We start from the raw sequence: 24,279 nt of genomic DNA, 5'->3' as shown, positions 1-24,279 counted from the left end.
AAGGAAGGAAGGAAGGAAGGAAGGAAGGAAGAGAATAGGAGGGAGCTGTAAAGAGAAGGAAGAACGAGGAAGAGAGGGCTCCACTCGCCTAGCGCAGCGTGGGCTTTTCTTGTATTCTATTGATTTTTCCGAAAGTTCGCGTGGTGGGAGTCTGGCAGGCAGCGGTGTGCGAGCTCGGCCAGGAGCGTGTTTGCGTGAGCTTCGACGACGGTATCGTCTTTTCCTTCCCTCCAGCTCTCTGCCCCTCTCTTTTACTCTCTCTTCGTCGCTCCTTCTACGCGAAGGATGGGTTAGATCGCAGCAGGCGTTGCGCTCTCTCTCTCTCTGTCTATCGCGCGCGCGAGAACCTCCTTTCGTTTCCCCAGCGATGGTTCTCTTTCTGTTTCGAGAATCGGTCTGTACGAGCGTTTCCCGCTTGGCCACGATCCGCTCGTCTCTCGCTTCATCGAGTGGCGCGCAACGAGTTCCCTCTCGCTCGCTCGGCTTTGCGTGAAATCCACCCTCGACCCCGCTGCTTTCGCTCGGTCGCGCTCGCGCTCACGCTGCGACCTGCTGGTATCTGTATACGTACGATTGGCCATTGCACGCGCGCGCGCGCGCACACACACATATACAACGGCTACTCGAAACAGGAGCGTGTTAAGGAGTTTGACTTTGACATTATTTTTACCGAGACGATCGACGAAAGAGATCGCGCGCGCCACCCGTGAGATATCGGCGCGCGATCGAACTATCGTCGCCTATCGTATCTACCAAGCGAAACGAGCGTTCGTTTCGTTTCTCTTCGTAAACCGGTACGGTACGATCGTCTGTCTACCTTTTCTCTCTGCTACTACCTGTTACTACGCGTCTCGTTAAATATTCGTTTGCTTGCCCTCTCTCCAAGAAACAACACGGTAAAACTCGATTCTCGCTTCGATGCCAATCGTTTAAACGGCGAATCGTGCAACGGTGTTCCGAGTTTGCGCGAAATCGCGCGACTTTCGATCGAAGCGTGCGCCACTTGCCCCGAATCGAAAACGGTTCACCGTGGATCGGCGTACGAACGGTCGGATCATCTCGCTTCGCATCGTTCGACGCGATCGAAATGGAAATTGCAGGACGTTTCGAGCGGAGACGCGAGCGAACAAATTCGCTGAAAGATGTAGGTTCTCGAGGGGCCGAGAGAGACGTCGACACAGGGTTTCTCGGTACAGCCCTGGCATCCCATCCACCTACATCGCGGCAGGGTCACCGCATACACCACTACCGCCATGGCAGTCGGTCGTGCATACGTGTACGCGTACGTGCCCTTATATACGTCGAAGCTATCTCGGTTTCTCCAACGCTCGGTCTCTCTGTCTCGCTGTCAGCCTCTCGGCGATATACGCCGGTTCGCGCGCGCTCTCTCTCTCACCCACACGGGTTCGCGTACAGTCGCGTTCGCCTTCCCACTCCGATCTACACCCTCACGGCGGACTCGGTCGAATGGATTGCACGCGTTACACGGACACGCGTGCACCGAGCCGCGTTTCGACGCGTGCATGCAGCTACGGTGAAACGCTGGGAGCGCGAGCCGCGCGCACGGCTCGCCACCGCCGCCGCCGCCACCGCCACCGCCGCCGCGGCCAGGCTCTTGGCCAGCGAGCCAGTTAGACTGGCAGGAAATCGGCCAACCAACGCAACGGCCGGTCGAGCCGCGCGACCTTTCGATCGATAACGTCGATCGATTTTCCCCGCGGAATCTACGAGACTCGCGGCAACTGCGTAGCGGGTCGACGCGTCTCTTTCGAGATTCGAGGTCGCGATTCCTTGAAAACTCGAACGGTTTCGCGCCATCGTCTCCGTTCGATGCGTTTGGCGAATTCGGAGGTCGCTTTCGCGAGATAGCGGCGACAGGTCACGATCAATTAACACGACTGGTTCGATGGTACGCGGCAGTTTCGAAAGGCCGTCGTTGCTTTCCGTCGAAAGGAGTCGCGCCCATCGGTGCATCGAGAAAAGGATACGAGCTGGCGAGTTACTCGTCTCGAAGGATTCGGTTACGACATTCCAGCGATCGCGATGTTATCGCGTAATTTGTATAATGCAGTCGGTATCGGAATACACGCAAAATCGGCCAAATACGTTCTTTCTGTTGGCTACGTCCGTACGATGAAACGGCGAATCGTTGGAAATTCAGTAAGGCAAATAATTGCAGCGAGAGCCAAGGATCGATTCCTCTTGACCAATCAAAGTCGCGTGACTCGATTTATCGTCGATCGTCGAATATCGATTAGCGTCGGTTAACGCGAACGCGAACGCGAACGCGTCTATTACACCTGACAGAGAGAAACGATCGACAGAGGGGAGGAAGAGGACGAGACAAATGTAGAAATTTTACAGACGTTGCTAGCAACGATAGTAATCGTCGTAATCGTATCCGTCGTCGTTGGCACAGATATCGCCGTTGCTACCGTTACCGGTACCAGCAACGTAGTCGTCGTTGTCCACTTTATCGTCGTCTTCTTCGCCGTCGTCGTCGTCGTCGTCATTGCCGTCGTCGTCGTCGTCGTCGTTGTCGTCGTCGTCGTCGTCGCGGCCGCCGCCGCCGCCGTCGACGCGGTCGGCGGGAGGCTCTGAAACCGAGCGAGACCGAACATAGTCGATGGAGGTCGGAAACGCACGAAGCTCGCGGCTCGAGCGACCGAACCAGCGACACGACCAAGCAGTGCGGTGCCGACTCTTGCTGCCGCGGTTTCAACATCCGTGGTGTGCGTGGACGAGTGTTTACGCGACAGTAGACTTCTCGTCGAAACGAATACGGAGCAAGGCGTATACAGCGAAGGATAGAGAAAGGAGACGCGATAGAGTCGGACACCGAAGACAAAGGAGAGAAGAGAGACGAAGAGAAGGCGCGTTCGCGGTGGAGTGTCGTATCGTCGTAGCGAGCAGCGTACCGAGGTTTAGGAGCGGTACACGTCGTTGCGTTATCGAGAGCGAAATAACGCGACGAGTCGTCCGGTTGGCGAGACGACCGAACGAACCATCGACGCTCGTCCAGTGAAACGGAGAAAGAGGCAAGAGAGGGAGAAAAAGAGCGAGCGAGAGAGCGAGAGGGAAAGGCGGAAGACAGGGAAAAAAAGAGAAAACATTGTGCCGTCTTTATCGTCCGGGGCGTGGGTGCAGCGAACGCGAATCCCTCGGACGAGACCGCTTTGCCGCGAGCGAACGAGCGAGAGAAGCGAGAGCGAGGAAACGAACGAGGAGCGAAAGAGATGGTGGAGGACGGAACGGATCCGTCGCGAGAATCGAGTCGTGTAGCCTTTTCTTTGGTCGGCGCGTGTTGAGGAGGCCGAACAACGGAAACCGTGCAGTGGCATTTTGCTAGCGAAGAAACGAGGAGTCGAAGACGACGAGACCGAAGGAGAAACGAGAGGAGAGACGCGAGAGGAGAGACGCGAGAGGAGAGACGCGAGAGGAGACGACCGAGAACCGGCAACGCGGAACAGGAGAAACTCTCGAAGAGAAGAAAGTTTTCGGCCGAGAGGGATATTCGGCTGGCTGAACGATCGCGGTTGTGGTGGTCACGTGTAGCTGCTGCGTGCGGGTGAAAACCGCGAGAGAGCAGCGTCTCTCGAAAAGGTCTGCGACCGAGAGTATTCGCACACAGCTGGACACCAGCGTGGGTCCGGCTAACGACAGCGGACCGTTTTTGCCTCTCTCTTTCTCGCCCTCGCGACATCGCGGCTTTGGATACACCGAGCCGACGTCAACAGCTGGCCGACGGAGGATCGAGGCGCTCCCGAGACCGACCGTCGGATATCCTGGAGGACGATGACGATGGTGGTAAGGAGGATCACGAGCGGTAACCGGAGGACGAGCAGCACGAGAGGACTCGATTGAATCTCGATCGAATCCGCTCGAACACGCGGCAATCGCCGCCGCCATCGTCGCCGCCGGATCCGTCGTCGTCGTTCGTCTCGCCTCCTTGCCGGCGACCGTCGTCGGCGACCGACCGGGCTCGCCGTCGGTCCCGTCGGTCCCGTCGTCGCCACGGTACGACAGTTTAACGTTCAACGCAGGGTGACACACAGTGACGTAGTAGTGAGTGTTGGTGCGAGCATATTAGTCACGCGGGATCGCGCGCGTTCTTTCTACTCGCGTTACCCTGCCGACGGCTCGCGTTCTCTCCGCGAAGCCGTCGGGGAGAGCGGTCCTGTCTGTCAGTTTGCTTGCTCGCTTGCTTGCTCGCTCGCTCGCCTGTCTGCCTGTACCTGCCTGCCCGCATATACCCGTCCGCCATCCGACTGCCTGCTTACCTGTCTACCTGTCCGTCTATCGACCCTTCCAATCTTTCTCTCCAACCTTGCGAACCCGAGTATCCCGACGTTCTTCGACGCCAGGAAGCGCGCTGCTCTCAAAGACTGGCAAAACCGTCGGCAACCACTACCGGTCATACCGTGCGAGCGATATCGAATCTCGCAAGGACGTGACTCGTTCGCCAACGGACAAATACGCGGTTATTCGCTCGGAAACGCGGCCGATAATCAGCCAGGATGCAGGTGGCAACGCTATTTAGAGAGAGCGCCACCCTGTTGGGTGCCTCTAGCCTGGATCCCCCGCAGACACATCATCACCAGGCTATGCACCCGCAGCAACAACAGCAACAACAACAGCAGCAGCAACTTCAACAACATCCTGCCGACCTGCATTTGGCTCATCATATGCAGCACCACTACAAACTGTAAGTTTCTTATATACGCGAAACCTTTTACTCTCTAATTACTTCTGTTACGCTCGCCTACCCTTTTAACCGCGAAACGTTTCAACCGCGCGTCTACGAGACTTTCGCACCGATCTCCGTGGAAAATCGGAGGCCGAATCCGCGTTCCGACGGTCACGACGACGCAGCGACACAGGCAAACGTTCTCCGTTTCCACGTGAAATTTCACTTTTTTTTTCCCCCTCGGAGTAACACGCGTATCGCGATCGTTCGTTGTCACGGAGCAACGATAGCGCGAGCAAAAGCGCTACGGAAGCGAACAAGTCGAAAGATTCACGGTCGCCGTCGGAACGTGGATCGCCAACGACAAGTCGGAGCAGTTTTGATGGTACCGAGACGATCGAAGGAGATCGTGGCTCGAAAATCTTGGATTCCTCGTCGACGACTCGGTGTCTTTGTCGCACCGTGCGAATCCTTCAATTTCGTCACAGCCTTTCTCACGAACGCGTTATCGCGTTGTCGTCGATAGGAGCGTCTTCTCTCTCTCTCTCTCTCTCTCTCTCCCTCCGTCTCTGTCTCTCCGTCTCATGGCCGCGGTTCCACCCTTGGTTCCCGACCTCTCGAGCTTTTTATGAATTTCGTCACGCGCCACGAAGGGACAGGGTAGCATTTGTATTCGTTGCGCAAGGTCCGGTCGTGCCCTCGTTCCTTAAACCGTACAATTTGTTTGAGGTATCTCGTCGTTGAAGTTCCCACCACGGTCCGCGTACCGTGATCGATGTCGCGGTGATAACCGAGTAGAAGGTAACGCGCGAGTCGAGCGAGCGTTTTCCTCGATCGGGGAGAGAAAAAGAAAAAGAAAAAAAGGAAAAGGAAAAAAGACGAAACGCGTGGCTAAATCCGTCGGTGATCGCATCGTGCGAACACAGTCGCCGATAGACTCGTGCGGTTTCTTTTTTCCTTGCGAGGAAGAAGTTTCTTGTAGCGGCTGTGTCCGGTCCGGAAGCGGACACCGATAAACGCGTTTGATGCGGTTTCTGGAGAATCAAACCGAATCGAATCGAATCGAACAGGAGCGAAGCGAAACCGCGAGAAGTTTGGACCAGACGCGAGGCCGCCAATAGGTCAAGGCTACTAGATTCTCTGCTTCGACCGGTATCTCCTATCTCTAGCCGTTTCCCGGCAAATTCCTCGCCAACTTTCCTCGCCTCTCCATCGCGCTATTATTCCATGCGATCGCGAGTCGCCGATATCCGTTTAATCCCCTCGCTTCGTCCGATGCACGAAGACGCGCGTCGCCTCCAACGAAACGTCGTTCGTGGTTCGAAGGATGACGCGTGAAACGACGCGCGAGTAGCGTTTAACGAAACCCAGCGAACACCGAATTCTCTGGCAAGCAGCGTGTTTACGAATCTTGATGCTTTTCTAAACAAAACTTTGAGAGCTTGTAGACGTGTAAAAACTTTGTAGGTGTGAAACTTTTTGCAATACGCGTGTTTTTTATTATTGCATCGAGTTTATGATAAACGACCAATCGGATCTGCATTCCTTTCGAGTGCCTTCCAAGCGACGAACGGTATAAGTATCGAACGCTACTACGCGCAATGGAAAACAGGACTAAGAACGACGAGGCAGAGGTAAAAGGAATATTCCGTTTGCTTCGCTCGCGCAAATACAATCGTTTATCGGCTAACGATTAAGTGGCGAATTTTTTTTTTTTTTTTTTTTTTTTTTTTTTCAAATTCCTATTTTCTCGAACGTTTCTAAAGAAATAATCCAAAGCTAAGTAGAGAAACTTGCTCTCTAACTTTTATAGAGGACAGTTTCGCTTCCGCTATGTATCCGTATGTTCTTTTCCGATACGTTTCTAGCCCCGCTGTTTTTTTCCACTCTGTCTAGCTACGTACGATCCGATATTATTGAGATACGCATAATTTCCAAATACCCGTGCGGTTTAAGTATCGGATAGGAACTCGATAAAGAAGCGAGAAGAAGAGCAGGATTTCTCCCGTAAATGTAAATCAATCGATAACCGCAATCTACTAATATAGCGTACGTACTACAGCGAAAAACACGTGTGAGATCAAAGTCCGTGTGTCTAACCCAGTGGAGAGTCGGGACCGGACTTGCACACTCGTTGCTGCGAGCTGCGCGTAACGTAGAGATGTGACAGATTACGGTCGTTCGTACGTACGGAGGATCGAAGGGAAGGAACGGCGAGGAAATTGCGAGTCGGTGGTGCGAACGCGCGATCGCGGTCGTGGTCGCGGTCGCGGTCTCGGCACAGCAACGATCGAAAGATACGAAGGTAAACGAAGCCACGTGGCCGAAGGACGTGTTTTGGCGTGGATAACGCGAGAAAGATATGGTAAACGATTTCATCGGTGCCACCTACGCTCCTCGGACGCCAGCAACAAGGGGTAGAGAGAACGCGAAAGCGGTCACGTGTCGCGGATAAATCGTGTTTCACCGATAAAAATCGACCTTATCGATAAGATCGAGCCTCCTTCTCGGATCAGTAGTCTGCCCTCTTCTTCTTCGTTGTCCGCTCGCTTCCTTCGACTCGCTGCCGGTCGCTCTCGTCCAAGTTATTCATGTATTCCATAAGTTCGGAATACATGAATGGCCTACGAGTGCCAGGTATCCGAGAATCGGCTTCGACAAAGCCGTATTCTTTGCCACGGTAATTTAACACCGTTTAACGTTTCTCTTAGAAAAAAAGCGAAGCGTCCTCCTCCTCCCCCGAGTGTAACGAACGATTGGAACGTGCCAACCAAGGACGAACTTTACACGGACACGTTCGGTCGAAGCTTGGTCGTGCACCGCGTCCAGGGTAGCATCGCGTCCAGGGTAACACCGCGATAAAGATACGCGACGAAGGTTGTCGCATTCGCGCGCGATCGGAGGTTCGAAGAGTTGGCTGGATGTGGAGAGCGAATAAAGCTGGAATCGTGAACGACGAACAGGAGACGGTCGACGCGTTCTATGTAAATAGCGTAAATACGTGACGCGTGACGAGTCAGAGTTTAAAGTTCTACGGAGAGTTTGACCACTTTGGACTTGGGGTCGCAACTTCGATGACTGTACAACGTCGCTCTAACAGCGTCTTGCCTATCCTCGGATTCGTCGTCGTCGGTGTTGCACTTGACGGAGCGGTAGTCGGATCGAACAGGCGGATTCTTTCGAGCATTTTGATTTTGGAATTGGTCGGAACGTATCCACGTAACGCCGCAGCCCGGTCTTGGCTAACTCGATCGCTAGCATCGAGGCTGGCGCAATCACGGCAATTATTCTTCCACGGACTAGGATTCTAATTAGCTGGCAGCGTTATTACGCGAACGACGCGGCAGTCGTGATCGACGCGGCTGATTGTCGCGCGCGTCTGTCGAGAATTCGCGATTTCGGGAAATCGCGATGGAATGGCGAGTACGTCTCGTTCACGGCCGAGTCTCCGATATTCGCGGCACGTAGTCGAAACGCGGAAAAACACTCGGCATGCGTTTTGAAAGAGGAGGAGAGGAGCGTGGCGGCCGATCGGTTAGATCGTTTCCCGCCTAGTGGACCAGAATAAAAGGACAAGCCGAGGAAGAGGAAAGGGGAAAAGAAAAAAAAAAGGAACGTAAGGACGAGACGTGCATGACTTTTAGAGTTAACGCGCGTAAATCGCATTCCGAGCGACGCGAAACCCTAACCCCGTGTCTCGACGACTGGTTCTCCTCTGCTTCCTCGCGCGTCCGTTGCTCCTTTTTTTTTTTTTCTTTCTTTTCTTTTCATTTTCTTTTTTCTTCCTCGCCTCGCGCTTCTTCTGTTCGTTCCTCTTCCTTCGAGTACGCTCGGTTCGTCCGCGTTACCTTTCCCTCCAGCTTCGTCGTCTCTTCCTTCCCTTCGCGCCGATCATTTTACTCTGCACACTCCTTCGCGCCTTTACACTCTCTGTCCGTTCTTTCTTTTCTTCTCCGTACGTGTACGCGTTCGGCCGTTTCTCTCTCTCTCTCCCTCCCTCTTCCTTGTTCCGTCACTCTTCTCCTTTCTCTCGCGTCTCGCACACGGTTATCTCCCTCGCGTTTTTATTTTAGCCCGAAGCAAACGTCGAGGTGGAAACGGCGAGCCGGAGGTAGGAAGGAGGGTAGGAGACGGAAAGGAGAGAAGCGAGTAACGCGGCAAAAGAGGAAGAAAGAGGCGGAGAGGGAATAAACGAGCGAGAGAAGGAAAAGTAGGAAGGTGGATGCGAAAGACGGGAAGGAGGGAAGGAGGTGAGGGAACGGAAGAAGAGACGGCCGAGGAGGACGCGGGGCACAAGGGGACGGGTGGCGGGGGCGGCAGGAGGGAAGGTAGGAGGAGGAAGAGGAGAACGAGGAGGCGGCGGCGGTGGCGGCGGCGGCGGCGGCGGCGGAGGAGGACGAGGAGGTGGAGGAGGAGGAGGAAGAGGAGGAGGATAGAACACAAACGGCCGCACGAAGAGAGCTCGTCGAACGGGCTCTGCTCTCCTCTTCTCCTCCTTCGGTTCTCGCAGGCTATGGTTTCGTAACACGCGTCTTTCCCGCTCTCCGCTTCTCTCCTCTTCCATCGGTTGTTCGTTCGTGCAACGCGTTCCACAACGTTCGTGATACGCGTCTTTTCAAAAGTCGAGGACCCGTTCGAGTGACTCGTTCCGTAGAACGGAAGATAGAACGACGACGACGACAGCGATGTCGCCGCGGTGGCCGGTCCTCCGCTCGAAAAAGCATCGCGTCGTACGATCGATGATAAGGGAAACCGCGTCGCCAAGAAGATCGAGCAAAGACACAAACCTCGAGGATCGATTTTTCGTCCGTTTGGAAAGTCGCGCGAAATATCTTCGATCGGAGCGTTTGCCTTGTCATAGCAAGTTTTCGGCGATTCGCTGTGACGCGGATGTTGCGGCCGTTATGGAGGAAAAACGACTTCTCCGGCATCGGAACGCACAACGCACAACGCATAACGCGCTACGTATCGGTCTCGCTACGCCAAACAGCACCTAAGACACCGACCATACGGATCTCTAGGGAGCTCCGTGATTATTCCGGGCGCAAATTTATTTTTATCAAGCTGTACCGGTCTGTTCTCGCTCGGAGGCCAGCGTTGCCGGATTAGAACTTTTTCTCTCGAATGCTGCAAAATCGACCAACTTGAGCGATGCACGAGGTTCGTATCGGCGATGCTTGCGAAAAAAGAAAGGAGAAGGAGGAAAAAGAAATATCGTGGGACTCGTTAAAAAAAGACGGGTCGCGGACTCGGTCGACAGGAACATTTCTCGGGGCGATACGTGTCTTTGGTATTTTCGTTCAACGGCAGCAGCGCGTATCGACGAGAAAGCTCGGAGAACAAGAACCGTTCCGTCTCCGTTTTCTTGACACGGTGCGGGCACAACGTAACGAACGAGCGAGAAATTCGAACGATCCGGCGATTCTCTTGGCAACCGGAGTTACGCGCTGTACGCGATTTCGCGGCAACCTTGGCATCCTCGACGAAAAGCGCGTAACGACGTGCGTGAATTTTACGAGCAACCTTCGCGAACTCGAGAATCGCAAAAACTCGAGCGGCGATTAGGCGCTTCGACGCTCGAAAGGAAGTGGAATCGAAAGAGAATCCGCGGATTCGCCAACGTTCCATACGTCCAAGCTTCTTCCGTTACATAATTTCGTTAACGTTCGAGCGTTCGGTCGACGGCTTGGAAATCGCGAATCGAATGCCGAACAAATTACGTCGCGACGTTGCGCGTCTCTAGATTTTAGCAAAATTTTATCGCCATTTCAATGTCTGCGAAAGCCATTTCACGTACATTGTACAAAAAGCACGACCGAATCTGCCACGATCCTCCAATTTGTTACGTCTCGGTCGAATTTTCTACGTTTTCGAAGAGTAATCGGCGTGTAACTGAGAGATTGGTAGTTAAACCGCGGATATTTACGTCCCGTTACGATTATATCTAAAATAAAGGCCGTTCTCTCGTTGCTTTCTCGAAGATAGTCTAATCTTGGATACGTCTGATTTCGTCACGACCTCGTCGTCGATCGAAACCGAGAAATCTCGTTTATCAATTCTGCCGTGTCCGACTTGGAAAAATGTCTACCCATGGGAAACTAACGATTTGGTGGAAAATGATCGGCAAGGATGCAAGCTAGGGTTAATTGGAGGGGTGTCGAAAGAACACGATTCTGGGACACGGAGAATAAAGTAAAGGGATGAAAATTTGCCAGAGCCACGGAATTTTCGGATTTGCGATTCGGTGACCAGCGAGAACACCTTGGTTCTTCCATCGGAGCAGACCGAGACCGCTCGTAAATAGCTGCCGCACTAGAAGCGGTCGTAAGGGTTTCCCTTATCTGCGTCAGCGTTTCTGCTCGCTCGATTACCTACGGTTTCCTTCGCGTACCAACCCGCCGAACAGTTTCTTTTTTTTCCTTACTTCTTCTTCTTCTACTTCTACTTCTACTTTTACTACTACCAGTACAAGTACTATTACTACTACAACTACTACTGTTACTACTACTACTACTACCACTACCACTACTACTGCCACTATTTCCCCTTCTTCTCCTCTTTCGATAATCATCCACGCATAGGTGCAGCTCGCTGATGTCGAAGCGGAGAATACGTCGTGCGCGTTCGCCGCGTTTCGGGCTTCTCCGGCTTCTCCACGGTTTTCGCTCTTTCGACCTTTTCGTCTCGACAAAGTCGATGTAAGCAACGCGGGTCGCAACATTTGAGAAATGCTCGTAAACACCGAGAACTCGCGGTGCTTTCACGGTGCCTCGCGCATCCTTCGTCTCGTCCTTCTTCTTCAACGTTTTTACATACGATAGGACCTCGATTAAAGGAATTACGGTTACGCGCGAACGTATTTCGTAGAAACTTGTTACGAATACGCACGATCGACGATGATCTGTAAAATATTTGGAAATTTTAATTAACACGGTAAACGGAAAGAAATGGTATAATTTGAACCGAAGGTATAGAGGATATTTGGTGCGAGTATAAATTTTCTAGAAGAAGTGATAAAGCTGTTTAAACAGCCAATTATATTCATTATATTAATAAGCTTCGATATTCGGTGCCGCTACTTTTAAGGCTTATTATATACTTTAGATAGCCGTTCATGCCGCATACTAAATTTCTGTTAAATAATACGTTTCCAGTTCAACGTCTTGTACACGTTGCAGGTTCGAAGAAGGAGCGTTTAAAAGATGCGAGTCGCACTGTATCGGTAAACTTGTCTTCTTTAAACGTAAACTCGTCAAACTTTCTAACGCGACGAACAATATCCGTGGAAAAGCTCGTCGTCGACGCATCGGCCAAACGAAACTCGAACAACCACGGGGATACGCGTAGTTTCGCCGATTATCGTTAGCCAATTTCTCCAAACTGCCTGTTCTCAGCGGATCGCTGTATCCTCGTAATTTCAGGAGAAAATGTTAAAAAGAAAAAAGAAAAAAAGAAAAAAAAGGAAAAAAGAACAGCGAAACGTAGGAAAGCGGCATTTTCCAGCGTTAATGAGAAACGTATCGAGCTCCATTTGGCAAGGAACGCGATAACGAGCGTTCGATGAGTCATCCTGCTTATCGAACGCGAAACAAATTGCGAAAAGGTATTTACAACGGAAATGTTTAACCGTTGCATACGTTCGGGTGTACCGTTCGTTCGAGTTATCCTCTGTTTAGACGATCGTCTTATCTGTTAACGCTGCGATACAGCGCACGAAATAAGAAACGTTGGCGATATAAATATGCTCGATGAACCGGTTTCGGTACGGACCGTGCAAGGACATGGCGCGTTTCGGCCACTACGAACCTGGAAAAATGAATTTCTCGCTTTACGCTCGTCGCTTTTGAAAATACGATAGCCAAAGAAGAAAAGAAGAGAAGAGAAGAGAAGAGAAGAGACGAGAGGTGGAAATCACGTGGAAGACAGTAGCGGACTCGGTCTTATTAAGACCGCAATTAGACCGTATTACCGAATTACGTTACAATTGAGAATAACGAACATACGCGGTAATAAATTACAACGGTTCGCGTAATCATTACCTCGAAGTTTCGTGTAACAGCGTCCCTATCAGTTTACATTTGACTTTAATTGCATCGCGGTACGACGGCGCTGCTTTTTGGAGTAGATTCGCCTGCCACCGGTCAGAGAGTTATAACGATCTGAATAATTAAACACACTTTTTATAAATTAATACAATAATACACCACTGGTTTGCCAGATATTACGCAACGTTCGTTTAATTATGCTCGTCATTGAATTTTAAGATTCGTCCGTAACTTTCTTCCTCGCCGCTTGCTTCGCCGCGCGAGATGTAAATTAAACGCACGGCCGTGAAAGCGAAAAAATTTGGAACTTCTCCATCGAGACGAGGTAATCGAGACTCTTTCGTATTCCATCTTCCTGTTCGCGAACGATAGGAACGGAAAAAACGCGAACGACAACAACGATAGAAACAGAGAAACGCTAAAAGTACGACAGACTTGCCAAAATTACGACGCGCGATCTTCTTTTCTTTGTCCAACGACGGACAATCAGAGAACGAAAGACAGTGCGTGGTTAGCGTGTAATGACGCGCGTCGCTTCGCGCGATGACACGCATACGCGTACACAGACACGGCGAAAACGTGCATCGAACGCGCAAATAGCACTTGTACGTACGTTTCGTCTGTACGCACGAAGGTGCGCGAATGGCGCGCTACTTGCAACGCGTGTAACGTCTGTCCGTGCCTGTACAAAGGACGATCGTAGCCTGTGTTTCGATTTTATATTATACGAGGCAACATTAAAGAACGGGTCTCATTTTTTAATCAAACTCGCCCGAAAACAAGCGAGTTTCGTTTTTTCGCCTGTGTGTTTCACGCGCGTTTTAACAGTCCATTGGGTTGTATGGAAAGGTACACACGCGCACCACGTTCGTATCTTCACACGTAAAAAAGTTGAACGTTCGAACGAGGTTTGAACAAAGATCGTTGTATAATATGGCGTATTTATAGAAAATACAAAGTACAACTTAACGTCGTATAGCCTGAAATCAGCGATGAAAATGAAAATTCTGCGAATTTATATTCGGTCACGTATTTTTCCACTTTTTCCAAGGGTCGTGCGGTTTCGGTTTTACGGTTGATCAAGTTATGGCTAAAACGCGGATCTTGTGAGAAACAACTCGTCGACTGTACGCAAACTTACGAGATACGTGTAACGTACAAGGACGAACAAAAACAAATCTCTACTTGGAATCTAATGGCTTGGTTGCGTTTCTAAGAACTCGAATAAACATCTACAATTTATTTATAATTTTACTCTACAAACCAAACCGAAACTACGTAAAAAATTCATTATCGTTGTATGACTCGATGAAATATTATGTATAATGAATTTTTTAGTCATAATACTAGACTCTCATGAATAATACCGATGAATCGACACGCGCTATTCCGATCCTCCAACAGCCGATAATTCAACGAACGTTGAATTCGTTCGTTTCTGTCGCGAACCAGACGTATCCAACCGAGATCGACTTGTCCCCGCTACCTCTGATTCCACGATTATGCGAGTTTCTCGTTCGCGAAGAACGACGCACGGTTAACGACTTAACGCGTTGAGTCGAACGGAGTCGAAGCGGCGTGGCCGTTCAAACACGCGATTACGAAGAACATAGAATTCGGTGTTCGTCGTGGAGCGTCTTGCGCTCGATCGCAGAACGACCCCGTTTTCTTCTCCGACGAAATTCGTCGTCGGTCGACGCGAGATCACGCGTAATGGCGGCATTTACGATTAGCAGAGCCGGTTGTTACGGAGGAGCGTAAACGCGCCGCGTTTCTCGTAAATCTATCGTACGTTGAAAGCGCGAAGCGTGCGAACCCGCAAAATCTCGCCGTTGAGTTGGCCGTGAAACGATCGACGTCCGATCGGTTGCAATTTCGTTGGCGCGTACGAATTCAGCGGATGCGGCGTTTCGACGGGCGACGCAGCGAATCTCGACGCGGACTTGTCTCCGTTGTTCTCCGTCGGCAACGTTCTTACCGCGCCTATGCGAATTTACGACGCGCGCTTTTACGACGCGTGCTCGTAAAAAGCTAACGCGAGCGTAATCGTTGGAATCGATCGGAGAAGGTTTCGGCGAAAGTTCGCAGCTCGCTATCTCTCGTTGCAAGCTCGTAGTAAGCGGGGATTTGGTTGGCGCCGCGTGAGAGCGCTAACAAGAGGCGAAACTTTCCGGAATTCGGCGAGAAACTGGCAAGTTTGAAACACGCGGCTCGCGCGCAGCCCCTCTCGCGCCCCTTTACGAAGAATTTTCGGCTGGTTGTTGACAAGTTTGGGAAAGTCGCCCATGAATATCTTCGACCGGTCGTCGCGTGCGCACGTCCGAGCGAAACTTTGATCGGTAGATACCCTCGGGCATCTTATAGCTATGCTCTTTCTCTCAGGTCGTCCAGCAGCATGTCGAACGTACGCGTGGCCTTTTTGTTTACGCGGCGTGTCTCGGCCTTTTCAGTTCGGCCACTCATCTTCGTTTTTCGCCGCGTTACCGTCATCGTCTATCGTCCTCGCCTTTTACTTTCTACGACATGTCTCGTGGACAGTGGCGTCCTGATAACAGGTGCGTCGACGGCTAACAGGTATACGAGCGGTATCGATCGATCAAATCCGTACAACGACGTACGAATTTTCCCTCTTCTCCTTTGCTTCGCGTTACCCTTATTTTCTCGGTTTTTTTCCGTCGGCGGAGGACGACGTAGCTCGGTCTCGTGGTTCGTCGGTTGTTTCTTGGACGGAAAGAAGGAGGAAAGGCAACGGGAGGGCGCGCGAGAATCGCGAAGCGTGACTGGCGAACTTTTGGCACCGACCACGGTAAATGGTTTACTGTCGGCTATGCGAGAAATTACGAGGCGATACGGGGCAACGGAGGAGGTCGTCTGGGAGGGCGGCGCGCTCCTCTTCGCTCTCGCTTTTCCTTACTCTCGCTTACCCTCTCCGTTTCTCTCTTCTGCTTCCCGCACCCTCCATCGGCCCCACCAGCTGCGCCGCCCTCACCCTCTCGTCCTCGCGTCGCTGTAGCAGTCGCTTCAAAACTCGGTCAAAGTCTCGTCGCCGTGGCGTCTCGCTTTGGGGATTCGAAGGAAGGGTCGTTTCTCTTTCTCTTGATCTCCTTTTTCCCCCGCCCCCCTTCCCTCGTCTTCGTCCAAACTCGTTCCACGTTTCTTTTCCTTTCGCCGGTTCTCCCTCTTTCCTTCTTTCTCCGTTACTCTGTCCAGTCCTCCATTCTCTTTCCTAGTTTTCTTTCTTCCGTTCGCGAGGCGCTGTTTTCTCGCGCGTTCGCACGCGAACGCAAATATCCGCGTTGGCAGAGCCGCGCGAATCCTAACCAGACGCGGCGCTACCTCTGGCTTCTGCTTTTGGATTTTCGTTCTCTGCTCGGCCGACAGTTTTCAGGTCACACGGACGACCTCGTTTCTCTCCGCGAAACGTCTTACCGCCCGACCGGAGGAGATTTGGAGCGTGGAAGATTTTCGGGGGAGGAACTGTCGGATCGAGACTGCAAATTTCACCCGGCTGCCGGCTAAACGTTTTCCGAGAACGCCGAGACTCGTTCCAGTCGTTTAAGCTCGCCAATAGCATCGCCGACGTCGCCGTCGACGCCGTTGTCGTTGGCATCGTCGGCGACGAAACTCCCACCGACCGGACGATTCTCCGTTAATTTAAAGAAGCGGAGAATAAATTTGAAAATCGCGAGCCTCTTAGACGCCGCGTTTAACGAAAACCGGTTGATTCGTTAACTTGTAACTGGCACGGTGGTCGTTTCGTCATACGCGTGGAGACCGTTCGGTATTTTGGAAAAGGTATCCGTTAGCCTAACGCGTACGTACGCGTACGATGGTTGACGGAAGTATTCGACGAATACGTAAGTTAGGCGCGCGATACGAAACGTTTTGAAATTTCATTAGCGAGACGCAACGATTATTATATCGATGAAATTTGAAACGAGCGTGACGGTGTATAAGTATGTACAAAATTTACGACATATTTATTGCGAGCTTCGCGAACATCGCTAACTGCTTGAACGGTGGATCGTTCGTTGTATCGATAAACGGCGATATTTAACGAGAATACAAACGTAAATTACACGTTCAAGATCTGTGTACGTTTGTACAACGTACGCGTGTATTTGGAAATTGTTTCGCGATATTTAACCGATACAATGGTAGCGCGATCTGACTGTTGGAGTTTTCGCAAAAACCGGAGAGACGCGCTACAACGATATTTTTCAAACGAGACAACGCGTTCGATCGCGATCGAGCTATTTTTTTAAACGATCGTGCCGCGTTTCGCTGCGACTGGACTCTGTACCCGTGAGTCGCGAGGATCGACGTAACGAAAGCGCGAGAAAGAGGAGGAAGAAAAAGCGAAGAAAAAAGGAAGAAAATATTCGCGATCTTGTTGGTCGTTCGTATTTCATTGGCGTTAGACGCGAGAGGGGCGAACGTGCGAGGAAAGCGAAACGAGAATGGGAGGGAGGTTGGTGCGGCGGGTGGAGATAAAACGAGCCGGCTGGAGGGAAAAAGTTTAAAGCGTCGAATAGAAATTCGATTTATTGACTTTCGAAGTCACTCTCCCTTTTTTTCGCGGAGGTCGAGGCAGGGGGAATCCGATGGAGGTACAGAGGGTTCGAAAAAAGCAACGAAAAGAGTACTATCGGTGAAACGGGTGGCGGTAGGTCAGGATCGCGAGGAACGAGATGGATACAAATCATAAAATTTGATTGGGCCGACCTAGGCCAGGGAATACCAGCTGTGTGTGTATCCGATATATTGACTCACTTGGCGTATTCTCCGCGTATTTTCCAGCGGCCGAAGAGGGAGGGAGATGGAACGCGAGAAAAAACGAAAGGCAAGGAAAAAACGTGGAGGGAATCCGCGCGCAAACCCGTCGCGTCCATTCGCGTTCGTTCGTTTTTTCTTCTCTCGTTGCCAGACCAAGATAGCCTCCGCGAGCGTACATCACGCGAAAACCTTTTAAACCGCGCGGCTGTTTATCGCGACCGAATGACCCAGCGACGCGAACCACTGCCTCCTCTTCTCCTGCCTGTCCCATCGAAATCCTAATGCACGGAAATGCAGGGAAATGCACGGTATAAGGGTAACGCGATCCGATCTGTAACAGCTCAACGACGTTTTACGAACGATCGATCGAGATAGAGGCACGCGAGAGCCGTATACCCATACCCGGTTTGGACGAGCGAAGAGCGAATTCGTTTCGGAGTTTCTGCATAGAACGAGAAGGATGGTCTGGACGCGGCATGGAGCCGATATCGCGTCGAACAGTTTGCACGCGGAAATTGGAGCGAATAACCCAGACCTTGGACTGGAAAACTCGGAAGCGCCTCTCGCGCGATTGAAAATCGATAGGTCGGTGTTGATCAAAGTTTCGAAATAACGTCGCGGATGGACGACGCGGTTTTCTCTGCGCGCGGTTCGACGCGTAAGACGAAGTTGGTAACGAGAACGATACACGCGATGCGTTTGATCGGCAAGACTTGGATGTCTCGGTTTCGGTAGGATGGCTTAAGCCAGTCTCGGCGAGGACGGCTCACACTTCATTTGAATTACATGAAAATCGAGCACGCTTCTCGAGGGGCGGCAACGGAGAATCCTCTCGATCGATCGCGACTATACAGATTCGAGGCAAGATTATCGCGCCTCGACCGCAAGAGTTGTTGCTCCTCGAACGGCTGAGAGGAGGCAACGAGAGTACAGAAGGTAGGGAGGAACAAGAGGACTCGTTCGAGTTCTTTGTCTCGTTTCGAGAGGAAAAGAGAGAAGAGCACGTCCGAAGGCGAACCGAAGAGCCAAACGACGCGGATTATTCTCGACTCGACTCCGACTTGACTCGGCCCGACGACGATCGCGATAGACCGATGGATTAGCTACTAGGCGCGACTAGACGAGGCCGAAGCGAAAATCGATTCGCTGGATGACAGAGAGAGAGAGAGAGAGAGAGAGAGAGAGAGAGAGAAAGAGGAGGACTAGTTGACGCGACGTGGCCAGGAAAAGGGCGGTTTATCGTATACGATACGTGGTAGAAAAAAAGAATCATTCCTATGCTTTTCATTTTTCCGCAAAATCTTGAGAAAGCGCGTCTCGTTGTATACGAAGGCTACGAAGACGGGATAAGATCGGAACGAACCACGTTTTCGATATTTTTACAGGCAAGCGCAGTTTCCGGATTCGGTAGGTTTTCGATCACCGTATACCCGCGTGATACCAAAATTGTCTTTTCATTCGGTTTCACGGGCAAACTTTTTTCCGTACTCTAGAAAATTGTCTAAACATCGCTCTTTGGCTTTTCGTAAAGCTTCGTCCACGTATCAGCTATTTCGAAAAGATCCGCACGCTTACTTCGACCGTTTCCCTTTTCAATCGCGTCGCGTTAAAATTCTTCCGTTTAATCTCGCAAAGTGACATATTTCTCTGCCGTGATTTTCATGTGCGCAGCGTGTCGAAGCGGATAATTTATTCCCCTCTCTTTTACTGGAAAGTCGACCAGCTGTCTCTTTATTGCACTTTCTGTTTCTTTCGTTGGCCGTAAGATCACACGGTTGATCGTGTGGTCGCGATCGTCGATCGATTCCGATCGCGAGTCAGCATGTCGCGGCCAATTTGTTTCGCAAGGGTAGCACCGCGTATCGTTCGATCGATCGTCGGTGCTTATTTATTCCGCGTACTCGAATATGCTAAGAGGAAGGGGAAGAAGAAGAAGAAGAAGAAGAAGAAGAAGAAGAAGAGGGAAGGTCGTATCGCGAGGGGAGCCCGGGGAAGTGTTTTAAAAGTGCGCCGGTGTCCTTTAGGGGGTTTCGATGCACGTGCTACGGCTCGAGGATTTTATGAATGGGGACCACACGTGGTTCGAACGCACGTTTCGATACGCGGTCTACCGCTTCTGCGAGCCAGTTAGGGCAGTTAGGCGACCAAAGAGAAGAGAAAAGAGGGAATCGAGGCGCAGAGGAGCGAAACAGGACGCGAGAGAAAAAGGATCGGACGTCGAAGGAGCAGAGGAGGCTCGGCAGAAAAGAGAGAACGTTCCCCGTCGACGTCAGACCGAAGAAGAAACGGTGGAACTCGGTCGTCTACCCTGTAATTTATAACTGGAAACTTGGAACTACGACGCGACCTAAGGCGATACGTCGATTCCACTCAGGGGAATCTCCCTTCTTCGTTTTGCCGAAGGTCGTTCGACCTTCGACCAGAATCGATGCCTGTCCGCCGATCCGCGCTCCTTTCCTTTCTTTTTTCCTTCTATTCTCCTTTTCTCTTTTTCGCCTCTCTTCTCTGTCTCTATCTCTCTCTCTCTCTGCCTCTTTCCTTAACCTTCTCCATCTCGGCTGTTGCGTTCTATCGCGCGTTTCATTCGCGCTTTCCAGTCGCCAACTACGAAAGATACGACTCGGCTAACTTTTTCAATCGCATCGAATCGACGATTTCGAGTTGGGAATTCGAATTTCGGTCCGGCTTTCGATCAAAGTAACGACGTTTCCGCGAAACGAATCTGCGATACCAGGAGCACTCGTTCCGGTTGTTCTCGACACGTTCGCGCGAGATTCGCGCGTTACTTTTATCACCCATCCGCCGTTTTCTCGTTTGGTTGGCGATGACGAACCGGAGAGTTCGATATGGTCGAAACGTTGACGCTCCTACGCAAAATAAATATTCATGCGTGGATGTAAAAATCGTTGGTACGCCGGAGGCAGACTGTCGGAAGACGATGGCGCCACCACGGGTTCTCCTCCTTCTCCTCCTCTTTCTTTTTCTCCTCCTCCTCCTTCGACTTTGGAAACGTTGCCGAGCCTGCGGTTTTTCGGATTATTGTTTGCCTCGTAAATTTTTATCGCGCACGCAGGACGCTCCGTTTTTTTTTTTTTTACGAGAGCCATTACGTCGTTGCCACGTAAGGTTACGCCAGCGATTCTTTTTCCTCTTCCAGCGTTCCCCTTTTTCTGCCTGATAATTCGACGAAGGTCTCGAGAGATCGACGCGGTCCGAGAGATATCGCGATCCTGCGGCTTCATGGCGCGCGAGATCGTCCGATTCGCGTTACGATCATCGTCGTACGTTTCGAGGTCAAGCTAGTACAGTCGGTGTCCCTATCCATCCAATTAGAACCGCTACGAATTTTCACCGTTTCGTTATTTTTCTACCGGAACGTTCTTACGAAAGATTCTTTTACGAAAGTGGTTACATCATTCCCCAAGATGTCTTGTTCCACAGCATCCGTTCTAACCATAACGTAATATCTATTACGATCGATTGGCAGTCGCGTACCACCTTCTTGTCTTCTTTTACAACCCTACGAGAGCTACGTTGACGAACGCGGTTAAGAAAGAAGTTTCTAGTCGCGAAATGCCATCGAATCGGGATCCGTTGGTTCGTCGCGACGTGAAACTCGACGAGGAAAGCACGGCGATACGCGTTTCTCTTCTTCATCCGATACATCGGTTAGAAAAAAAAAAAAAAAAAAAAAAAAGAAGAAAGACTCGCTATCCACGACGGGGTGTCGTATTTGCGAGGAAATCGGCCGTGAAACGAGTCTGGTAATAAGCAGCTCGAAGAATCTTGGGTAGAGGCAGAGGCAGATTCGGTAGAGCGTCCACGCAAGTGAAGGCGGAGAACCGCGACACCGAGCGTGGCTCGGCGCATCGAAGGAAATCGCCGATTCGTCCTCTCGTGGCTGCAACGAGACAGTTTTTCCGGAAGCTGGTTTGATCGCGCGCGAAAAAGGGAAACGAAACGGAGGGAAAGGGGATTCGAAGAACGGTGGAAATGGGTACTCGCGATGGTGCGCGCGCGGACCATCGAGCGAACGAAACGTGGAGCGAGCGAGCGAGCGACCTGGCGAGCGAGTAAGCGGACGAGAAAGATAGCGAGAAAGAGAGAAGGGCAGGAGGAGAGAGCGAAAGAGCAGTGGTTTTTCGTTATCGACATTTTCCAGGACGCATGAAGGTGTGCGTGAGCGTACGTGCGTGAGCTCCTCTCGTTGCCCCCTTTAACGGTGAGCATGTGCGAGCTGGCGACCGTGTCTGTGCGTAGTGTAGGTGTCTCTGGCGGTGTATGCGCGAAAATTTGTATGGGTATGCGTATACGTGTCAGCGGGCATACGGGCAGTGTATGTGTGTAGAGTTTTCTGGAGGTTTCCCCTAGCAACGAGCAGCAGCACCAGCACCAGCACCAGCCACAGCCCGGCTTAGGGGTAGCTACGAACCCCGCGCGAGACCTCGCCTCTTTCCCTCTTTTCCGCTCCTTTTTTCCATCTTCTCCTTGCTTTATCCTTCCTCCTCGATATTTTTTCCCGTCGAAGCTCTCGCGTTCGCCTTCGATCGTCTCGTCGATGGATCGAAAGGAAGAGGCTCGGATGACCTTCCTCGGAGAACGCTCGCGCCTACTCCTTTCCTCGAACCGTAAGCAACGTTTTCCGAACGTTGTCGCGTTCGTCGATGTTCGCGGGAAACGGTGTTTCCGATACAGAACAAAGGAGAAAAGACGAAACCACGAGGATGGATCGGCGGAGTACGGCGCCGCTGATCGTCGTCACGAACAACAAGGTTGTTTTTTCTTTTTTCTTTTTTTTTTTTTTTAGCGCTAAAAGCGAGTTCTGTTTCGCAACGTTCGTCGTAGGAAGTTGGAAAAGAAGCTGCGACCTCGGAAGGGAAGGACGCGTACCTCGATCGAACAATCGTCGAGTAAAAGCACCGACGATGCCGACTTTCCACGGAATCTCCGTTTTCCAACGGATTCGATGGATCGCTCGAGACACCGTTGACACGGTAGCTCGGCTTTCTTTCCAAAGATCAAACCGAAAGTCGTGCTGGGAACTACGTGATTCCGTGGTTGATCGGCGGACAGGAACGAAACGATCGACTGCGAGAGAACGAACGAATCTCGTTCGATCGTTGGCAATCGTTTCTTCCTTGTAACACGGAAGAACGTTCTCGACCAACGGTTCGAAGCTTTCCCTACGAAAAGAGGAGGGAGCGAAGCGAACAGAGACGGAGACGAGAGGAGAGATAGAGATAGAGAGATAGAGAGAGAGAGAGAGCAAATGCGAGAGAGGCGGAGAGGGTTTGAGAGAGGGCGAGGGAGGAGCAGAAGTGGAGAGAGGGTTCGGGAGGGATGGAGGGAGGGAGGGAGGGAGGGAGGAAGAGAGACGGATAGAATCTCTCCATTCCCTTGCCTGCCTCCCTCGTCTCACCCCCCCTCGTTCACTGCCCTAGTCGTTTCCAGCAAGTACTTCTATGTACCAACCATCTCCTACACGCTACCCTTATATACCTTGTATATTTACCTTAGTGGCATATACGCGTACCTATATGCATGTACATCGGGGCCCGCGATACATAGGTCCGAGCGCCACATAAAAAGTACATAGACCACCGGTAGGTATAGCTCTGGCTGAAAATTATTCCGAGTATTTTCGAATTAGCGTGCAAAAACGAGCAACGTTGCACGGGAGGGAAAAAAAAGGGCCGACTACGAAACGTAGTTTTCACCGATGTACCGAACCCGCTCGTTCGTTTCTTGAACGCGCTTCAACGACCAAATTCCTCCACGAACCATCTCCGTCTTCTTTCCCTCTCTTTCTTTCTTTCTTTCTTTCTTCCCTTCCTTCCCCACCCCCCACCCTTTCGTCTTGGTTTACCATTTTTCTAACCGAGCTTCACGAGCAACCCGTGCATATCGAAGACACGGAATGGTCCGCGCGCGCGTTTTCGCGTTCGCCGATCTCGATTCGCCAATGCCGTCACCGCCTCGGTCCGTGATCGCTCGGTACGGCACGAGGAACGACACGAGGAACGACACGAGAAACACGCCGCGTTGCCCGTGACTGTACTACGTTTTCCGTCGGCGCCATTCTTTCGCCGCGTTACGTAGACGGTAGATGTAAATACAGGCGACGACGACTGCGATGCGCGCAACCCGACGCATTCTTTTCTCCTTCGAGAGCCGAGAGTCACCTTTGCAACGCCTACACGCGCGTCTTCGTCTCTCCGTATTGTCTGGACGACGGAGAGACGAGAGTTTAAGGCCGATGATGCCAGCCGGCGGTGGACGACGCGAAAGTGCGAAGATAACGATGGCCGCGCGCTATTAACGAACGGCCAACCGGAACGCAGAACGCAGCTGCAACTTTGCACGCTCGGAGAAACGGCGCAAAGTAATTCCAAGCTTTTTCTTCGCGCCGAGGTAACGGCGCTGCGTGGCGGAGGAAAAAAAAAAAAAAAAAAATTGGAAAGAGACGAGCTTGCTGCCACGGTTCTCCTCAAATGCATCCGAACGATCGTTTGCCAGTGCGCGTTGCACCGTGAATACTCGACGCGTCGCGTCGATAACACTACGAACGAGTACGAGTGTATCCCATGGTCTTCGTACCTACCTACCTACCTACCCACCTACCCACCTACCCACCTACCTACCTACCTACCTACCTACCTACCTACCTACCTAGCTACCTAGCTACCTAGCTACCAGAGCCCTACGAAGCCACTTTTATCGCGGCTTTCTTTTTCCCTTTCCTTTCAAAGCTTTTCTTCCTCTCCTTCTTTC

The 24,279-nt window shown here is 51.6% G+C and overlaps 2 protein-coding genes across 2 annotated transcripts in view; one reads left to right on the top strand and one right to left on the bottom strand.

Moving 5' to 3' along the window:
- Window positions 1-24,279, bottom strand: part of Dnmt3 (DNA methyltransferase 3) — a 61,689-nt gene that overhangs the window by 10,830 nt on the left and 26,580 nt on the right. The window lies entirely within an intron of this gene.
- Window positions 2,664-24,279, top strand: part of Tdg (Thymine DNA glycosylase) — a 56,383-nt gene continuing 34,767 nt past the window's right edge. Inside the window, exon 1 of the mRNA XM_072007322.1 lies at window positions 2,664-4,705. Within this exon, the coding sequence (XP_071863423.1) occupies window positions 4,518-4,705 (188 nt within the window). The 5' untranslated portion in view covers window positions 2,664-4,517. The remainder of the gene's footprint in view (window positions 4,706-24,279) is intronic.

Source organism: Bombus fervidus, chromosome 7, assembly GCF_041682495.2.
Source record: "Bombus fervidus isolate BK054 chromosome 7, iyBomFerv1, whole genome shotgun sequence".
In the NCBI taxonomy this organism is placed as follows: Eukaryota; Metazoa; Arthropoda; class Insecta; order Hymenoptera; family Apidae; genus Bombus; species Bombus fervidus.
The sequence above is the reverse complement of the archived record's forward strand: the minus strand, read 5'-3'. Positions and strand labels throughout refer to the sequence as shown.